The sequence below is a fragment of the Sinohyriopsis cumingii genome, chromosome 4 (genome assembly GCF_028554795.1).
Source record: "Sinohyriopsis cumingii isolate HCF-2022 chromosome 4, ASM2855479v2, whole genome shotgun sequence".
Taxonomy (NCBI): domain Eukaryota; kingdom Metazoa; phylum Mollusca; class Bivalvia; order Unionida; family Unionidae; genus Sinohyriopsis; species Sinohyriopsis cumingii.
The window spans coordinates 144,084,808-144,105,851 of NC_142964.1; the positions used below are offsets into that span (position 1 = coordinate 144,084,808).

Below are 21,044 nucleotides of genomic sequence, written 5' to 3' on the forward strand. Positions count from 1 at the left end.
AGCATATAATAGAATACAAAATTTAAAACTGACAAACAATTAAATTAAAATAAATATGAATTAAATCAGATATACGTAGCAAATTGCATACAAGCCAGACATAATAAAAACCCTTTCAGCAAAGACCCCATGTTGGTATGACTATCTATTCTGGAGGAGTAGCAATAACAATATTTTCAACATGGCAGTCACAATAGATGTCGGATTAGTACCATTTTCATATAGAAGCAACTTGACATCACAAGAACTCTTTCAGCAAAAACCCCCAGTTCATACGACCATCTGTAGTGGCCATACTGAATGTTAGATTGGCACCATTTTCACTTAGGACCAAATAGACATGACACGAAGTCTATTAGTGAAAATCTAATGTTGATATGACTTTCCTTTCAAGAGTGTAGCAATAGGAAGATTTTCAAGGTGTCTGCCAACACTGCCATATGATGAGTTAGACTGACACCTCTTTTGTTTAGGACCAACTAGACATCATCATATTTTACTGAAAACTAATGTTGATATAACCATCCATTCTGGAGGAATAGTAATAAAAGGATTTTCAAGATGACTGCTGTTGTGGCTATATTGGACATCTGAGCAACACCATTTTCATTTAGAACCTTCTAGACCATGGGATGAATGTGTTTGTAAAGTTTCATGGAAATCTTCCAATTAGTTTCAAAGGAGTACCAGTAACCAACTTTTGCTAATAGATGGAGTACCAGTACCCAACTTTTGCTAACAGATGGAGTACCAGTACACAACTTTTGCTAACAGATGGAGTACCAGTACCCAACTTTTGCTAACAGATGGAGTACCAGTACCCAACTTTTGCTAATAGATGGAGTACCAGTACCCAACTTTTGCTAACAGATGGAGTACCAGTACACAACTTTTGCTAACAGATGGAATACCAGTACCCAACTTTTGCTAACAGATGGAGTACTAGTAACCAACTTTTGCTAATAGATGGAGTACCAGTATCCAACTTTTGCTAACAGATAGAGTACCAGTATCCAACTTTTGCTAATAGATGGAGTACCAGTAACCAACTTTTGCTAATAGATGGAGTACCAGTAGACAACTTTTGCTAACAGATGGAGTACCAGTAACCAACTTTTGCTAATAGATGGAGTACCAGTACCCAACTTTTGCTAATAGATGGAGTACCGGTACCCAACTTTTGCTAATAGATGGAGTACCGGTAACCAACTTTTGCTAATAGATGGAGTACCAGTACCCAACTTTTGCTAATAGATGGAGTACCGGTACCCAACTTTTGCTAATAGATGGAGCACCGGTAACCAACTTTTGCTAACAGATGGAGTACCAGTAACCAACTTTTGCTAATAGATGGAGAAACAGACAATGGATAGAAGATGGATAACAGATTATCCCATAAGCTGTTCTGGTCTCTGACCAGTCAAACCTATAAAATACTTTTTCTAATGAAACTGTTTGCTTTTCTGTATAAATCACCATAATTTTCAAGATAGCCAAATATGGGCATGATTGTTAAAAACATACTCCAAGACATTTTGACACACATTACATGAACCTCCAAAAAGAATGTATATTAAAGTGACTGCATTTTGAATGTGAATGAGGATATTTTTAATAATTATTGCTGATTCACAACAAAACAAGATTTCTTTTTTCTTCAAAATTGGGATATTTAGTGCAGGAAATAAAAACCATCATATCACGATACATAGCCCAGATTCTTAATTCAGGATGGGTAGAAACTAAACACTGCTGTCACAAAATTATAACCTTGAATCTATAGTCAAGATGGGCAAGTACTACACACCGTTGTTACAAAAAGTATAGCCTAGAATCTATATTCAGGATAGGCAGGTACTACACACTACTGTTACAAAAAGTATAGCCTACAATCTATATTCAGGATGGGAGGTCCTACACACTGCTGTTACAATATGTATAGCCTAGAATGTATACTCAGGATGAGCAGGTCCTACACACCGCTGTTACAAAAAGTATAGCCTACAATCTATATTCAGGATGAGCAGGTCCTGCACACTACAGTTACAAAAAGTATAGTCTATAATCTATATTCAGGATGAGCAGGTCCTGCACACTACAGTTACAAAAAGTATAGCCTACAATCTATATTCAGGATGGGCAGGTACTACACACTGCTGTTACAACATGCATTTGAAGCCATGTTTATTTCTGGATGTCTTGTATTAATAGAATCTATCATACATAAAAGCAATAAATTCACAGTATTTTAAATCTACCTGTATTTCCTCTGCTGGAGCTAGTAAGGAAACAGCAGTTTAGGTTCCATATCTTACCCGGCACTGCTTCTGATGACGTTTCCTGAAGAAATGGTTGGTTTATTTAAATTGATGTATTGTTCAGTTCAACCTACAGACCATAACTTTAAAAAGAATTAAGGAATTTGACAGCATTTGGGACACTATATTCATTGACAGGACAGTGAATAGCAAACTCATTTGTACTTCAAAGGCAATATACATTTTTTCACAACCCGACATGGTCTATCTAACAGCTGTCCATTCTTATCTGCATTTTTAAAAAAAAGAAATTTCGGTTTTATTCCAATCACCAAGCACTAATGGCCACACATGTTTCACTCATTAAACTAAATTACTCATTTTTGTTGTATAATCAAAAATAAAATAGACTGTGTAATACAGTAAGCATCTGGGGTAAACGACCAAGGTCTTTCCACAAATTTTGTTCTAGTAATGAATCAGTCATTGCAAAGATCATGCCTTTAATTTAGCAGACTAACTTTCTCTGTCAACATAAATCTATTCTTTGGACCTAATATTACTTTTAATATCTGGTCCATATTTTCCAATATTTGAAACATGTTTCTAATCAAAATAAATAATAATTCTGGACACTATCAAATTCAAAAAAGGACATTCTATTATGGTGGCCAGCATATACAGCTAATAACAGTATTACAATATCCTTTATGAGTGTAACTGTATTACAACATCCTTTATGAGTGGGGGCCGGTTTAGGAAAGTCACATTGTGTTTCTTATTTTTTATGGGAGATATTATTTTACAGCACATTCCTGAATATAACAGATGTATGTATTATTTCATATTTATAAGCATGGCTGAAACTTACATGTCTAAAAGGATGATTATAAAACAATATTCCTTCAAGAATTAAACAAGTGATAAACTGCCCATAAAATAAAATCAACTTTGAAAGTGGAACAAAGATAGCTTTTGCTTACTTTGGCAAGTATGCTTTTAACGGCAGCATATTCCAGTGATGATGGGTTCTCTCTGGTACAAACCCTTACAACTCTCCAACCATTTCTAAGGGATTTCTGAAAAAGAAAATGATTCTGAACCTTAAAATCACTGTTGTTTTCCTTTTCCTTGTGAGTCTGTAGCTGAACTTTTAAGTGAAAACAAACTGAAGGTCTGCTATATGAACCAATGCTGCCAGTGAAATGAAAAGTAGGCATAACAAAGTCACATGGACATAAATTTTGTCAATTATATTTAAATTCTGTGCATGGTCAGCAAACCAACAAGAACAGGCTATAAAGAAACCCAACAGAGACTTACAGATTGAAATTAGATGATCAAATGTTAATTCTCCCACAAACATTTAATACTTTGACATAACGAGCTAAATTTATGGCAAATTATAAAACAAACAAATCTAGAGCTATTAGCAATGGGTGCAACAGAAACCCATGTCAAGAGAACAACAATCAGGGGTCATAAATTCAGTAAATGATGTCTTGGAAAGATGGCAATCATATAAAACCACATAAATCTGGTTGAAATCCAAAAAGCCCAGTAAAGTTTTTCCGCAGAAAATCATGAGGATTGTATGAGATGATCAGATGATTCCAGTCAAATGAAGTCCTGGAAAGCTTGAATTCAAATTCAATCAAGTCTCAACAATATAGAACTCCATGCCAAGTTCTGTAAAGTTCAACAATTCCTGACAAAGTTCAGCAATGGAAACTCAAATATTTTCTAGTAAAGTATGTTTCTTCAATAATACTTTCCACATCATAATACCTAAGGAGAACTACTACCTCGCAAATCCCTCCCTCCCAGATTAAAACTTTTTAGCTAAAAAGCTAGAGTCATCTGCCTACCTAAGTGCCTTGCAGCACTATGCATGTTAGGCTAATCCATGAGAGTACCTGTATAAACCATATGTAACAATAATAATAATAATAATAATAATAATAATAATGACCTTATTTAAAGAGGGTAACACAATTAGCTAAGAACTAATCTACCTTGAGGCCCTCATACAAAAGAATTTATTTATTTTAGCTGTATCTCTGAAGCCACTGGGTTTGGAAAAAGGAAATAGAGTGTGCATTTCTATTCTCAACTTCAATACTATTCCAGAGCAGAGTTCCAGAGTATTGGAAACTCTTTTTAAATAACTCCTTATTTGCTTTGAGAATTTTATACTGTTTGGTAGACATGGATTGCAGGTGGGGAGTATTACCAGGTAGCCTATACTGGAATAATAATAATAATAATAATGAGGACTTTGTATAGCGCCTAATCTTTAGAAGCTCTAAGTGCTTTACAACATTAGACAACACTTATAAGATAAGAAACATAATAATATTATTACAAAAACAAACAACATGAAATTAGAAAAACATTAAAAAAAATAAAAAAACATGCTAAGAATCTTTCAGGTCGGAAACATTATTAGGTCTTTAAGTTTGTTCTTGCAGTAAAAAAAAAATGAGTTTTGAGAGCACTCTTGAATGTGATCACTGTGTCTTTGTGTCTAAATTCAGTGGGCAATTCATTCCACGTTGCTAGGCCTTGGTATGCAAAAGAACGCTGTCCATATGACTTTGTTTTCATAGTGGGAATAATGAGTATATGATTGTCAGAAGAGGAGCATAAGTATCTTGCTGGTGTGTACACATGGGTGAGGTCAGATAGGCATGTTGGACTAGAGTCTGACAGTGAAATGTAGCACAGAGAACAAATTTTGTGTTTGATTCTGGATCGAATGGATAGCCAGTGTAGGGTACAGAGCAGCGGAGAGGTGTGCTCTGATCGTGGTACTCTAAGAATGATCCAAGCAGCTGTGTTTTGAACTTTTTGAAGTTTCTGGAGTAGATATTGAGATGAACAAGACAGAACTGAGTTACAATAGTCCAGTCTTAAAAGTACTAATAAACACACAAGTGTTTTAGTGGCATCAACTGAAAGATATTTGTGAATTGAGCTGATGCATCTCAGCTCAAGATATGCAGCCTTGCATATGTTCATGACATGTTGGTGCAATGTGAGAGTACTGTCCAGAGTAACACCTAGGTTTCTTACTGATTGTGTGAATGTAATGTTGGCGTTGCTGATATTTATTGTTTGAGGTAAAGGATGTGAATGGGAAAGTCTTTGTGTTGTGATCAGAATGGCCTCAGTTTTATCATCATTCATCTGCAGCTTGTTACAAGTCATCCATGATTTCACATCAGAAATGCACCTCTCTACACCTTGGATGGTAGCATCAACTTCAGTTGGGTGGCTAGATTTGTATACAGTGGAGCCTCGTTAATCCGGACACATTCGTTCCCAGCGAATATGTAAGGATTAACAAGTTTTCCGGATAATTGAATCATGCACATTTTTTATTTTACGATATCATCACACCGTATATATGTACATGTATATGCTAGCTTTAAATGTAATGTAGTGTATATTCAATAATGGTTGAAATAAATTAATGAATACATCTATTAATTTGTGTTTATTTCACATTATTATAACGTGCTTGTAAGTACATATACAGTAAATAGAAGTTTAGACAATTAACACATCGAACACATCACACTATGTTCATGTACATGTATGTACTGTACATACATTTATTATGTCAATTTTCCTGAAGAAGTCTGTAACCTTTGTTTGCCTGGATTCTTTGAAGCCCTATACTGTCCACAGCTTAAAAATGTCAACTGTATTTGCATAGCAAACAATAAACTGTGATTGTTACATACAATTGGTAAACAACAAAGAGGCTTAATGACACTTTTAATTTATTTACCATATGTTATGTCAAAAAGCGTGGACGATTTGATCCCAGTGTGTTTATTTAATTATTAACACCCCCGTCGGCGACTAGCTAAAACAGACATTGTTTATACAATCGCTGGTTACAATATGGTCATGCTACTTAGTTATTGATAGTGACCATAGATTCTCAAGGGCTTCACTACTGTGTTTTATGTTTATTCTTCTGATTGTATTTTCACATACGATTTTTCGAATTTTCTTATTTTTGGACAGATTATTTCCGGATTATCGAGACAAGTTTTAATGTAATTTTACACTTTGGTCCCCGATTTTGATTTCCAGATCCGGAACGCAGATTTCTTGATTAACGGAGCAAATTAACGTTTAGGAATTCCATTCCCGTTGAATTGTGTCCGGATAGCGAGGTTTCCAGATAAACGGAGTCCAGATTAACGAGGCTCCACTGTATTTGGGTGTCATCAGCGTACAATTGTTGAGACACTGGATGATGATCTATGACACTTGAGAGCAACTGAGTGTACCGAATGAAGATAACAGGTCCAAGAACAGACCCCTGTGGAATACCACAACATAGATAAACTGGGCTGGAGTGTATTCCATTTGCAGATAATATTTGTGTCCTGTTGACCAAGTAGGACTTGAACCACAGTAAGGCTAACAGTGATTGTAAATATTCAGGAGCACTATTATGGATATCCTGTACATTAATTTGGCTTTTCTCAAACCAATTCAGTCTTTAATAGGTAATATTTTTAACTTACCAGCTAAATTGTTGACTGCTTTCTTTCTGGATTGATATTAGCCCAATGCTCTTTTTTGAAGATGAGCCAGCTTTGCTATGTTTATGTCATTTGAATTACCCCATACTGTGTATTACAATAGTCTAAATAGGGTTGTATGTAACTGTTATAAAATAGTTTTCTGTGCCTTTCAGGGAGAAAAGGTCTTATCCTACTGAGAAGCCATAAACTTGAATTGACTCTTTTTCTGATATGTTTGATACGTTCAGTCCATGATAGGTTATTATCTACAGAACAACAACTAGTCTATCATGAAAGACCATTTGCAAATTTTTATCCTTCCATGTCAGACATAGTTCATCACTACCAAGATTTGTCCTTGCTTGTACGAACGAGTTTTGCAAGACCTGTCTATCCCTAATGATCATGCTACTCGGCAAAAGCACAAGTAGTAACTGCCACCTAGGTGGGCACAAAACTTTTAGCTATAATCTAAAAATCTTTGATCTGGGAGGAATGAATTTGCAAGGTAGTAGTAGTTATCCTAGTATGATTGGGTAATGTATTTGAAGAAGAAATAAAAGTAAGCATAATACGCATTCAGTGGTAATAACTCTTCTAAATTATTACAGAAGGCTGGAAAGAAATGGCACATTGAGACCACTAATGGCTGGAAACTCCATTCAGATCTCATCAATATAAAACCGCATACAGAATTAAGTTAAAATCCAACAAATAAATTTAAACTTGTCTTAAAAACATTTCAGTGCATGCAAACAGATGGACTGATGGATGCATGGATATTGTTATTAAAGGCTTCAATAAGCGAAGCTCTAATTAATACTGGGGTAAAAAACATACAGACAGACAATGCAGCTGAATGTAATCAAATAATAACATTTATTCATTAAAAATCTCCTCACAAACTTCAAGAAACCAGGAATCTGCTAAAAATCTTCAAAAATGTAAGCAATTTGTTAACTTGTTGTTACTGACAGAATGATTCAAAAACAAACATGAAGATCGAGTAATCTATATCACTGTACTTGTCAAATTGCATAATGGCAGACAGGTGGGATTTCTTGAAGATTTCTTATTTAGGAATTTCCCATTCACAAATTATACAGGAAGTGATAGACATCATGTGTGTGCCCTTGATTAATTTGAGTCAATGAAGATGGAGAAAAAATTCTGAAATTTAAGAATTTCGAAAAGCACAAATCTAATATGCATATAAACTTTCATTGGATATCTCCAGCACTTTTGTATTTTTCATTCAGAAAACAAAGTGTTTCTGATGGTCAGAGATAAAATAAGATGATGAAGGTAATGATTTTTCAACAGATTAGTCATCTATATTTACCTAGAGATCCAAACATTTACTGATCAGCTTATGAGTCTTGCTTCAAGAACAAAGTGTTAATAAGTTTGGTGGATCAACAGGTTTATGCACAAAAACAAAAGGCTATTTAAACTGAAGTATTCCTAACAGCAAATGGCACATCGAGACCACTAGTTAATATGTGTATAATGTTTACAGAGACATCCTGAATGATTTTTGCTCTAGAAATAATGAACTGTGAATATCAAAAGGCACACCTAGACCACTAGTCTAATGTGTTTTAAGTTTCTGAGAGATATCTTGAATGTATTTTCATTTTACTCTGCAAATAAAAACTTCAATGATCACCAGATGGAAGAAAACGCTAAAAATATAAAACTGATGAATTGTGAAAAGTAAATGAAATATCCAAATAAATAGTTTCATATATGTACCAAATTTCATACAGACATCTTAAACTGTTTGGTTTGTCTGGAGATGAAAGTGTGGATAATGGAGATTTCTTGTACAGTTTCGAGTCACACTTCAGAAATGAAAATGTGACACACAGACTGATGGGAGAAACCCATTTCTAAATCTCCTGACAATTTCATTAAGTTTGGGATAACATATGAACAGACATGTGTACAAGAAATAGTTTCTCTCAGTTTTGTTTCCGTCACTTAATTTAGACTGCTAAGTACAAAGATTATTGCAAAATACTAAACTTGAAGAACCTGCTTCATACAATTTGAAAAAGTCTATGATGCTGGTTGTCTTCAAAGAGTGTAACAATAAGAACAAAAGAAGTACTGGCATATGGATAAAGATACCAAAAATATTCCCACACCTCTGGGAAGAGGTGTACTGTATGAGTACTGGTAAAGTGACTTAAAACAACCTTGCTATAACCTCTCTCTCTCTCTCTCTCTCTCTCACACACACACACACACACACACACACCACACAGCCACACACACACACAGGCACAACAATTTTCTTTGACTTGCCTTGCAAAAGCTTTAAAATCTTCAAATGAAATCTCAACATTCACTCCCTTATATCTGCCCAAAGTGACACTGACACTCACTAACAGGACTGAGACAAGGTGATGAAATACACCCAGTAAATTCCTTCAATATATTGAGTGATTACAGAATTACTATTATTTTCTGCTAATCAAACAGGATCGCTAATTTTCTTTTCCTGTTTTGAGACTTTCCTAAAGCATGTATTGATAGACAACAAATACATGCAAAATATAAAACACTTTTTTAACAATCTTACTATACTACCTTTTTGAGAAGGAAACAGCATTTGATCATTTTTCCCTTCCTTAGTTTATCCTGCACAGTATTCTGTTCCCCATCATCAGAGATTGTGGAGTCACTGTCTGAGCTGTCAAAATAACTGTTCCTCTTCACTCCCAAATTGAGTGAGGTCTGACAATAGTAAGAAGACAATTTGTAGAGAACTATATTTTGCCTGAGAACTGCATTAAGATGCCTCTTCCACTGCTGTTATCATTGTCAGAAGGTAAAAGGCAAATAACAGTAAGACAAAAATAATGGTGACCAGTATGCTGATAATGACAGTCTCTAGTAAATGCACATTCTCCATGTTACATTAAAATACTTGCCAAAGTCTTCTTTATCTTTGAAAACAAAATTTCTCTAACTCTTAATTCTCTGCTTTATAAGGAAGCCATAATAGCACAGTTGGTAGGGCACTGGACTAGTAAATCCAAAAGCTGCAGGCTCAGTACCTATGATAAAATACTGAGTTCCCATGTCTCATGCATAATGTGCTCAAGGTACTGCTTAAGTCTGACCAACCAATTAACAAAATTTAACTTTGAGATAATTAGCTCTGTAAACCTGATATATACATTTAAACAATTTGCTGCCATCCACAAAGTTTTAAATTTATAATATACAAGCCACCAAACTCACATCTCGAATATGTTGTTTTTTAATCAATACATTAATAACATTATACAAATTTATCACATAAGATAACATTATTACCCCAAATTTATTAAAAAATTTCAAATTACTAATGTTAGTATAGTGTACAGGTTTCAACAGTTATTGAGTATCCAAGCCGGCAGAAGACATACTTGCAGTCAGTGATGGATTTGTATAAATGAAGATACAGCAATGATTTAAGATTTGAATGCTAATATGAAACAAAGCATTTCTACCAATCAACAAATGACACTATTATGTACAGCACATCTCAGTTTGGGATATCAATGAAGCCATGTTAATTTCACCTAATTATTCGCAATTATGAAACCAATTTCAACAAAGCAAATGCAGCAGTGAAACATGGAGGGGGGACAACTTACAACCCTTTCCTATCCCACAAAAATGTGTTCACTTCCATTCAGTATAAATCTGGTTTCCTTTAAAATGTCTGCAAGAGATGTTTTCTGCCATTTATTAGTTAGTGTTGGTACTGTCCATCAGAATGCATACTCCTTCAGCTAGCCTAAGTTTTTTTCTTCCCAAACTGCCTTTTAAACTGCCTCTCAATTTCAAATACTGACCTGACATAATTCTATAAACAAACAAATATCAAAGATAAGTATGGGAAAAACCCAATATATATATATATATATATATATATATATATATATATATATATATATATATAAAGAGAGAGAGAGAGAATTATAAGTATATACCAGACAGAATGGAAAGTGCTATCCCTGGATTCCAATAGAAGAATGCTTGATAATAGTAGGCAGAATTAATATTTTAATACATATAATACTATCAAACAGGTTAGAGAATTTTTATTTCGTACTCTACCTAATGCCTAGCCTAGCATAGCATATATGTGTGTGTTGACCAAAAATGCATTAAAAAAAATTAAAACAAAATTATGTTGCATTCAAGTTGGGTTTTTTTCCTATCACTCAATACAAGTTGTTGTTTTAGATTTCCAAGAACTGATGTACATTTGGCAAAAACCCATGAACATCATTTGAGAAATTCAGAATTTGAATTATCATTCATCCAGAAATGTGCAGCCTTTTCAACTGCTCAGTTTCTTTGGGTGTTGGAGACAAAAAGTATGTTCAAAGAATCCGATAACCAGAAATCCCTCTGATTTCAAGAAATCTCTAGAAATATAGTATACTGGGAACCAGAACTGTTCCAGCAGTCAATGGAAATGGTGCAATGGTGCATGGTTTACTAATCAGACTAAGGTTAACATGTATACAAAACTAGCTGCTAACTGATTACCTTTATGTCTGTAATCTGGAGACTTTACCTTTATGAGACTTTAAACTAAATGCACAGAAACGGGGGTGTTGTTTGACATGCTATAAGCAATAAAGAAATCACAGGTGGTCCATCATGGATTCTAAATCTTTGATTAGAAATTTGCATCCTTTGGTTGCAGTGAGATAAAAAGAGAAATGAAAGACTGGCCAAACATTTATTTCAGCAGGAGCACTTTAGTAAAATATTTCTGAACTACGTTTATTAGCATCACTGGCAAACACACTATATGACAAGAGAGATGACGTGATTTTATCTCAGATATAATGTAGGGTAATAATGTGCAAATGATCAACTTGGTAATTTCTTATAAAATCTTTGTGGAGAATTACTAAACATACTGTTGCCTGAGCAGCTCATGCTTCCTGGAAGATTCTTGCAAACTTTGTGGATTGCGTGGATAGTGTGTTTTGTGGATTTTGTGGATAGTGTGTTTTGAGTGTTTTGTGGATAGTGTGTTTTGAGTGTTTTGTGGATAGTGTGTTTTGTGGGTTTCATCAGAAGTATTTCAGGCATTGTGAGCTGCTTGCTGGATTCATCTCAGCAGCTTACAACTCATTCAGTCAAACTGACTTTTTAAAAAAAAAAAATTATTTTTTATTTTTGTTTAACTTGTGGAAAATTTACAAACTTTCAATTTTTTTCTTTAAAAGTTTATTTAAGCTCAAAGAAATATTTATTTAAAGGATCTTCCATACTTTCCTCTCTTCAAAATGATACAAATTCTATTAATTTCTAATGTATTTTATATGCAGACTATAGAATACTGGGCTCAGAATTATTGTTGATCAGCTATTCTGAGTTTAGTGACTTTTGTCAAGAGTCTTTGTGCATGTGAAACTAGCCTGGTTTACTGGTCCTGAACATTGATTTCTACACTGATGATAAGAAAAGATGCAGGATGTCAGGCTATAATTGGACAATTGAATAAATAATCCAAAGCATACTGAATAACATACTATAATACTGATATCGTTATTAACAAATATTGATATCCTTATAGACGAACACTCAATGCATTGTGCAGTAAAAACTGTAAAGCTGTGAATGTTTTTTGCAATGTGCACAGCTGCCACCAAATTGTGAGATCATGACTGCAAGTATGATCCAGAGGACAGAGTAAGAAAGTACCAGTAATTATGGAAAAAAGCATACGAATTAAGTATGACCCAGAAAGACTGTAATGTTGTGAACTTTCTCTGCTGATTATCTGATAAAATATGAAAGTGTGTGTGGTGCTTCATTTAATAATGTTTGTAAGAACTCTCATAAATTGTCAGTGAAATGACACTAATTTTGGGGCATCTTGTCTCATCATTGATGGTCATAGAGACTCCATCAAGCACTTGCATGTTGATTGACCAAGAAAAAGAAATCACGAGACTTTATAAGCTATATTTGATGATGACACAGAAAATTAATACAAACTTCAACTTTCAATTAATCTTATTTATGAAACACAGTCTCTGCTGTAATGAGGTGATATTAATAAACGATAAATAGAAACTTATTTCAATTTAATTTTAGCAAAGATCAGTGATAATTTTATTTTGGTGAAAACACTGAAAAAAATCTTTACTTTAAGCCCAGTGATTGTTACATTATTTGTTAAAAGAACTGAGCTGCATGGTCAAAATATGTGTTGCCCTCACTGATCAATGAGGATAAATAAGTTATTTTATTTGTTAATTTCTGTCTTTAGTTACATTTATGAAGCTTCATGCATCTTTATGATGTTATTCTATGCTGAATTATATCCATTTTAATTCCATTTCTGAGAATTTTTGTTATGACAAATAGATTATTTATTTCTTAAAGTATAAATTTAATGATTCCCATGACTGACACTGTATATCTTACTCCAGTTCAATTCAACAGTTTATGAACATAATTCTAGAATTTTCATATGAAGCTGGAATGTCCAAGTAACAGAATCCTCACTGATTTAACATTCTCAATAGAATTTTACCCAATAATTTCTCACTCTGACACTTCATAAACATGATTTCAGAACTTCATAAGAGGGTAGAATGTCCAAGTCACCGTGAACATCATTCTTGCTCGATTCAACTTAATATCAGATTAATTTCATCCTTCACACTAATTTATTTAATTTTTTCATAATTTCCAAATAAGTTTGTCCAAATCACTGTGTAATCTTCATGGACTTGTTAGATTTGTTTCTGCTTAATATCAATTAAAAAAGAGTACTTAAGTGAAATGTAAAGTCAAGTGAGTGTCCTACTTGCAGATTTTAAATTACAAATTACAATCAAGTTATATCTTCTCTTCTGTGGTAAACTTTGTCCCAAATGAAGTAAAGTCATAGTTAATTGTATACAATTTTTGCTCTTCAAAAGTGATATTAATATAACAAATTAATAATAAGGTTCTAATATTTCAGATGACCCTGAGAGAAATTATCACATACAGAAATGTATAGCAAGAAAATGATAATATTCTGGTCTTGTATAAATACATGAAGACTTTTATGTCAGATTATGATCTGCATCTTTATTGATGTGTTTGCTAATAAATGAATCACCCTGTATTCTGGTGGGGAAAAAAACAACAACAGTTCAAGTTTCCTACATTCTCCCCTCTTCAATCTTCAGATGAGAAGCAAGCTCATCCCTGATGTTGTACTGTGACATAATATTATCCGGCCCGAGGTTCACCATTACAATACAAATGAGGTAGAATTATTGGGACCAAGTTTGGCTGTTACAACACATATTGTGTGGTATTATAAGGCAGGACCAAGTTTAGCCACTACAGTACATAAAATAAAAAGCATACTCATCCCTGGTGCTGTACCATATAATATTATTATCAGGACCAAGGCTGACCATTTGTAGAATACATATGATATAGTATTATCAGGTAGGACCATGGTTGGCCATTATATTACATATTATGTAGTATTATCAGCACCATGATTGGCCATTACAATAGATATGACTGAGGCTTACTAGCAATAAGGTTCTTTTGTTTATTACGAAATTGTTAGCAATGTCTCGGTTTTCAATTTTTTGAAGAACAGGATCTTGTGGTATAAAATTTCATATAAAGACAACTAGATTTTACAATGAAATATATTAAAAAATTATCTTCATTTAGCTATTTCATTATGAAGAAGAAAAAGCTGTTGTGTCGGTAGCAGGGAAGTGGGGAAATATGAGCTCCCTGAAATTCCTGCACTGGGTAAATATAGCCATCAAGCTTCAAAACTGTACAAAACAACAACAATATATATATATATATATATATATATATATATATATATATATATATATATATATATATATATATATATGTATATATATATATATATATATATATATATATATATATTTTTATATATATATATATATCACATATATACAAAGACAGAGACAGACAGATGGAAAAACAGATAGACAGAAAGGGAAGGTGAATATAGTCATCATACTTCAAAACTGTACAAACAACAATATATATATATCACATATATACAAAGACAGAGACAGACAGATGGAAAAACAGACAGAAAGAGAACCATAAATGGTACATTACATGCCTGTCATTATTACAAGTTATTGTTTATTTTAGTCAGATACTCACATTATATATGTAGTATTCATTTAAACTGTTTACTGTGCCACTTTGCCGTCACCATGGTTTTGTACCTCTTGACCCTAAAATCAATAGGTTTTTATCTTTCCTCATATGCAACCAGCCAAAAATGTTGGCTAATAATTACTTTTGGAATAGATAATGGGCATAAATGTGATATATTGTGACTGTTTTTTAGTTCCACTCCCTGTTATTTTGGCTTGAGAACTTTAAAGCCTAAATTGATACATTTCTTTCCAAATGCAAGAACTCAATTTTACAAAAAAGGACCAGATGCACAAACTATGTTCTGACTTTTTGGACATATAAAAACAAAGTATTCACTACTTTGTAAAAGATAGGCTGCTGTAACATACTTCTGCTTGCTGTGAGTAGTACCCTTTTAGTTGAAAACCCCAACAAACAGAAACAGTTATATCAAGTTATCCCCTTGAAAACAATCTCTGAGGGTAGGGATTGACTCCCCGGGGATCAATGTCAGTTGCATACATAAAACTGTATTTTTATGCATAGATGTTGTTTTAGGATAGGTGTCTCACAGTTTTCAGCTGAAGACAAAGGGACTAAGTCCCTTGGGGTAGGGATAAATAAATATGCCTTTTCATGCCCTGTAATTATATATATTGTTATTGGCTGGAGATCTCATTAGTCTTCATATTACTATCCAGTGGCTCAATTCTTGGAGGCAGGAAAAGACCTCAGAGCATCACCAGTGACTAGACATACTGAATGTGTTGACACCTAAGTCACTGACTGCATTTGCCAATTCTATAACATTTGATACATACAGCTCCAGCATTATGTGAAATTTATATGGAATTACAACTATCTCTCTAGTCCCACTCTCCAGCCTGTGATCAAAACAGAAGCGCTGGTAAAATCTACACCTATAGAACCTTCAATAAGCTGTTTCATGTGTCTAGCTTAAATGATGTTGGAGAATTGTTTTTACTTCTATCTTATTGGGAAGGCATATACATTTCAGAACTCTTTTTTGATCAAAGGGTTCCAAAGGACATTGTGTGTTGCTTGCAACATATGTTATTATGAACACTGCATGAAACAGTGAAGGACAAAATATGTTTAATACCACCTCAAGAAAATGTGACGATTGTGTCTCACTCTGCAAATGAAAACAAAAAATTTCTCAAAACTTACAAATCGATAGAGTTTATCACCATCACTGAATCTCCAAGTCACTCCAGCTGTCCCATCTTCTAGATCAACCTCCTGAATGTGTCCAAGTAACAGAAGGGTCTGTCCCATGGCTTGTCCATCCTCACGTTTTCGTACAATGGACCAGCGTAAAAGCCACTCCACCAGATCACTGCCTGTTCATAAAAAATATAATATTTGTGCAAATTCAGTGTATTCATTATCTTTGCAACATGACTTTTTATCAATTTTCTAATTAACAATGTCTTAACTTGCTAATTTGTGACAATATAATGGTTGTGAAAATTGTATCAATTAATGTAGTTACTACAGTCTTATATTTGGTGCATAAAGGACACTTGGTTTAAAGCACTGCAAGAATCTTTCATATGCATCAGTGTGGGATAGGAAAATTCCACCCAAGAGGTCACAAGTTTTGTCAGTCATTAGCCTTTGCAGTGTCTGTCAGATACAAATTTTTTATCCTAAGAGTATAACCTTCCTATCCAACAATGAAGCATAACATCAAAATGTGTTTTTAACACTTTGAACAAAAAATAATAGTCCAAGACAAAATGTTAGCATACTGTAAACACTAATACAAGTGACATAAACTGACAAAATGTTGAATACTGCCAAAACTGATGTAGTGCAAATACTGGTACAGCTGATGTCTTGTGAATACAGATACATCTAATGTTTTATTTTGTTAATACAGTGGTCCCCCTCTTATATGGCCACCTCTTCTGCACTGGGAAAGTGGCCTTACAAGACGGGTGGCCTTTCCAGAAGGGGACTACATTTTTTGTGAGAAGTATAAGTAATGTACATAGTGAGAAAGCAACATACTTCAAAACATTTAATATCTTTATTAAATATCTTCATCTAAAAGTAACATTAATTATTAAAATGTTCTTCTTGTTATAATAATAGACTTATTTCAACTGAATATACTTTAATAGTTCTTATTCTTGGCTTAAGCGTGATATGCAAGCAGGTATTGTTGTCATGCACATTGCAAAACCATTCAAAAATGTCATTTAAATCTTGGTACATACATAATTCACTTTCCATTTGCTCCATTCTCCCACTGCTGCTGAATAACATCCTTATGGGTTACGATGTTTATTTGAGTCTTTTCAACATAAAATTATCTTATTCTAGGATTTTCTACGTAAAATTGTGCGGCAAGTCACCCTGTCCTACATCATCTTATGTTGTCGAGTAGAATAGCTGACTTATAGCTGACTTTCTTCTAAAATAATATGTCTCCGTTTATGTTACAACATGTTAATGTTTGATAATGATGTATTCAGATGTTGCAATTTAATTATGCAAACGAAACTTTTGTCGAGTGGACGAAATGTCTTCTTTGTAAAAAAAGAGATAAATGTGCTGTCACATGATTTTTTGGTCTTTGTCTGGTACCCTGTTTTGTGCAAGGTCAAGGTTAATTTCTGTGTGTGTGTGTGTGTTAATGAACAAAATCTATTTTTAGCCTATGATGACCCTGTTATGACTTGACAATTATGTCTGGTTGTAATCAACAAAGAGAAGAACTCAACAGATGTGTGAAGCCCAAAACTCTATCATAACATTGTTGAGACCATTTCCTGTAAACGTCAGCATTTAAAGACAATGACACGATACTAATCTTACTGTTACATGTACTTTAGTCAACACTTCTTTTAGTAACGGAAACATGATATTGGGACACACATATTGACGATACAGATAATCTGATTACTTACCTTACATCACGATATGAATTAATTATTGGTTCTGGATACATTTGAAGAAAAAATTGTCGATCGTGAGGGGAACATTTTACATTTTTGTACTAATATGCTGGCCACTGGTTGCGTTACAGGGGTGGCCATTTTTGAAGGGTACTTCTGAATACAAATTTGTTGGTGCCAAGGGATTCTGGCTGTAAGAAGGCCACTGGTCAGGGGGGCCGTTAAAGAGGAAGACTGCTGTACAGATACAATTTTAAAACCGCTAAAACCCACTAATAATGTATTAACCTTAAGATAAGAGCAAACAAGGTTGCTTTACAATAAAAGTATGTGTGTGTGTGTTTTGAATTTTTAACATAGCTTTAACAATTTTTCAGTCATATTGTTATGATGTCTGCAGTGTGGCAGTTTATAGTGATGTCTAGCAATGGGACATCATGTCCCACCAAGTCACATTATTCTGGCACAAGGTAGGCCAGTCCTAACACTAACCTTTAAATGCTGGGCACCTAGCAAGGCTGATGTTCAATAATAAAGTAAATTCTTTTAGTAAATTATGTTCTCAAATAACACTTACCTGATTACATTAACATTAGAAACTACCCTCTACTACGTCCAAATCTAAAGACAAATAACCGACTTTCCTTTTATATAGCGGGCCCCGAGTGGCCGAGTGGTCTAAAGCGCTCACTGTTACGGATCACTGCCATCTCACCTCTGTCTGCGTGGGTTCAAGTCTCGGATTTGGCCAATGTGGATATGTGAGAAAGCTTGCCAGTAGCTTCTCGAGGGTCGGTGGTACTTTCCGGGGATTTCCCGGTTTCTTCCTCCACCATTAATACTGGCCGCCATGTATAGCCTATTGCGTGCTGAAAAATGGCGTTAAACCCTACAACAACAACAACAACAACAAATCCTTTTATACAGCTGATAGACAAAGGGAAGTAACTCTTACAGATTAATTCCCCTGTTCCCACTAGCTGGCTGATCACCTATGTCCTGGTTATAAATAGTTTAAACTTAAGCAAAACATTTACCAGGATGCTCACAGTGCAGGGAAGGAGGAGGGGGTAGTTTTTAGCAATGTGGTCAGGTAAGTATTATTGGAGAAACATAATTTATATTATCCATCAAATACATTACTCAATCACATTAACATTTGGAAAATAGATACGAGGAGGAAATACCTGAGCATCCATCCTTTACCTGCATCACCTCATATGAGCACTATGACTGCTCTACTGAAAGGATGAATTTCTACCAATGTTAGTTTAGCACAACTGAAAAGAGTGTGTTTATGAATTTGGAATCCAGCACCTACTTCTTGTCTTACAATAAAACGTTTCCCAGGTGAATCAAGTGAAAGTTACAATGTCATGCCCAGAGCTGAGGCATGTGGTTGTGTGTGGTAACTGTCTGAGTGGCCTGAAAAGATTTAGCTTTCTTCACTATAAGGTCATGCCATGTAAAAAGAAGATGAAGAAAGGTGTCTGGGTTTGCCAGCCAAATGACTCCACTATTGTCTTGAATTGAGACATTAAATTCAATGGCCAGAATGATGAAAATTGCTTGTATTTCGTAAGCTGAAATCTGATCCTGGGATACATCAGTTGTTGTTGTGGAGTTTAACGCCATTTTTCAGCACATGATAGGCTATACATGGCGGCCAGTATTAATGGTGGAGGTAGAACCCGGGAAAACCCCGGAAAGAACCAGTGACCCACGAGAAGCTACTGGCAAGCTTTCTCACATACCCACACTGGCCGAATCCTAGACTCAAACCCATGCAGACAGAGGTGAGATGGCAGTGATCCGTAATGGAGAGCGCTTTAGACCACTCGGGGCCCATGGGAGACATCAGAAAACACTGACTGAATTACTACCTTTAGCCATGCACCTAGCGCCTGTTCGTTTATGTCTTGCTCTCCTGCCATAACCAACAAGGAATAGTCTTTTATGGCCATTGCAAACACTCTTGTTGTTGTTGTTGTTATAGGATTTAACGCCACTTTTCAGCACAATATAAGCTATACATGGCAGCCAGTATTAATAGTGGAAAGAACCCGGGAAAACCCCAGAAAGAACCACCGACCCACGAGAAGCTACCGGCAAGCTTTCCCACATATCCACATTGGCCGAATCCGAGACTCGAACCTATGCAAACAGAGGTGAGATGGCAGTGATCCATAACGGAGAGCACTTTAGACCACTCGGCCACTTGGGGCCCCCGGGAGACATCAGAGAACACTGACTGAATTACTACCTTTAGCCATACACCTAGCGCCTGTTCATTTATGTCTTACTCTCCTGCCTTAACCAACAAGGAATAGTCTTTTATGGCCATTGCAGACACTCTTGTTGTTGTTGTTATAGGATTTAACGCCACTTTTCAGCACAATATAGACTATAAATGACAGCCAGTATTAATGGTGGAAAGAACCCGGGAAAACCCCAGAAAGAACCACCGACCCACGAGAAGCTACCGGCAAGCTTTCCCACATATCCACATTGGCTAAGCCCGAGACTCGAACCCATGCAGACAGAGGTGAGATGGCAGTGATCCATGACAGACAGCGCTTTAGACCACTCGGGGCCCCATGCAGACACTCTCCATGTGCCTATGATAGCATATGAGAGAATGTAACAGGTCTGCGGTTTTGTCCTTCTTGATTGATCTATTTAAGAGAGAAAGAGAAAAAGAGAAAGGATAGTTACTTCTTAGTTTCTAAGTGATGGTAACCAGTTCTTTGAGACAAAACCAAAATGTTGCAACATTATAACAAATGAGCCATTAGAACAAAACTGCATGTAGTTAAAATCCATAGACGGTGCATGTAGTTTGCTCACCCTACAAATTGACCCTAGCATTGTCAGGAAGCAAGTTTTGCAGATAAGTGCTTCAGTGAGGTGGAAAACAGGAGTCTGAACATAGATGAGTTGACCTGCATCAAGACCCAGAAAAGGTTCCATTTTGGGAAGTTTGATCTGTTGAGATAGGGCATGATGTTGGAAAGGTCCTTGTTATCGCCAATTTCATCTCTTTCATGATGTCTGAATGTGTCTGAGATCATGGAATGATATTGCTTGATTGTAACATTTGCTAGAAAGTTTGCCAGTTGGGGAATGGAGACTGAGAT

At 35.0% G+C, this 21,044-nt stretch overlaps 1 protein-coding gene across 1 annotated transcript in view; it reads right to left on the minus strand.

Annotated features, from left to right (window-relative positions):
• Window positions 1–21,044, minus strand: part of LOC149802246 (pleckstrin-like) — a 74,073-nt gene that overhangs the window by 17,924 nt on the left and 35,105 nt on the right. The window contains exons 6-9 of the mRNA XM_089956673.1: window positions 16,172–16,344; window positions 9,401–9,547; window positions 3,242–3,337; window positions 2,259–2,340 (exon numbers count right to left, since the gene is read on the minus strand). Coding sequence (XP_089812799.1) covers window positions 2,259–2,340; window positions 3,242–3,337; window positions 9,401–9,547; window positions 16,172–16,344 — 498 coding nt within the window. The remainder of the gene's footprint in view (window positions 1–2,258; window positions 2,341–3,241; window positions 3,338–9,400; window positions 9,548–16,171; window positions 16,345–21,044) is intronic.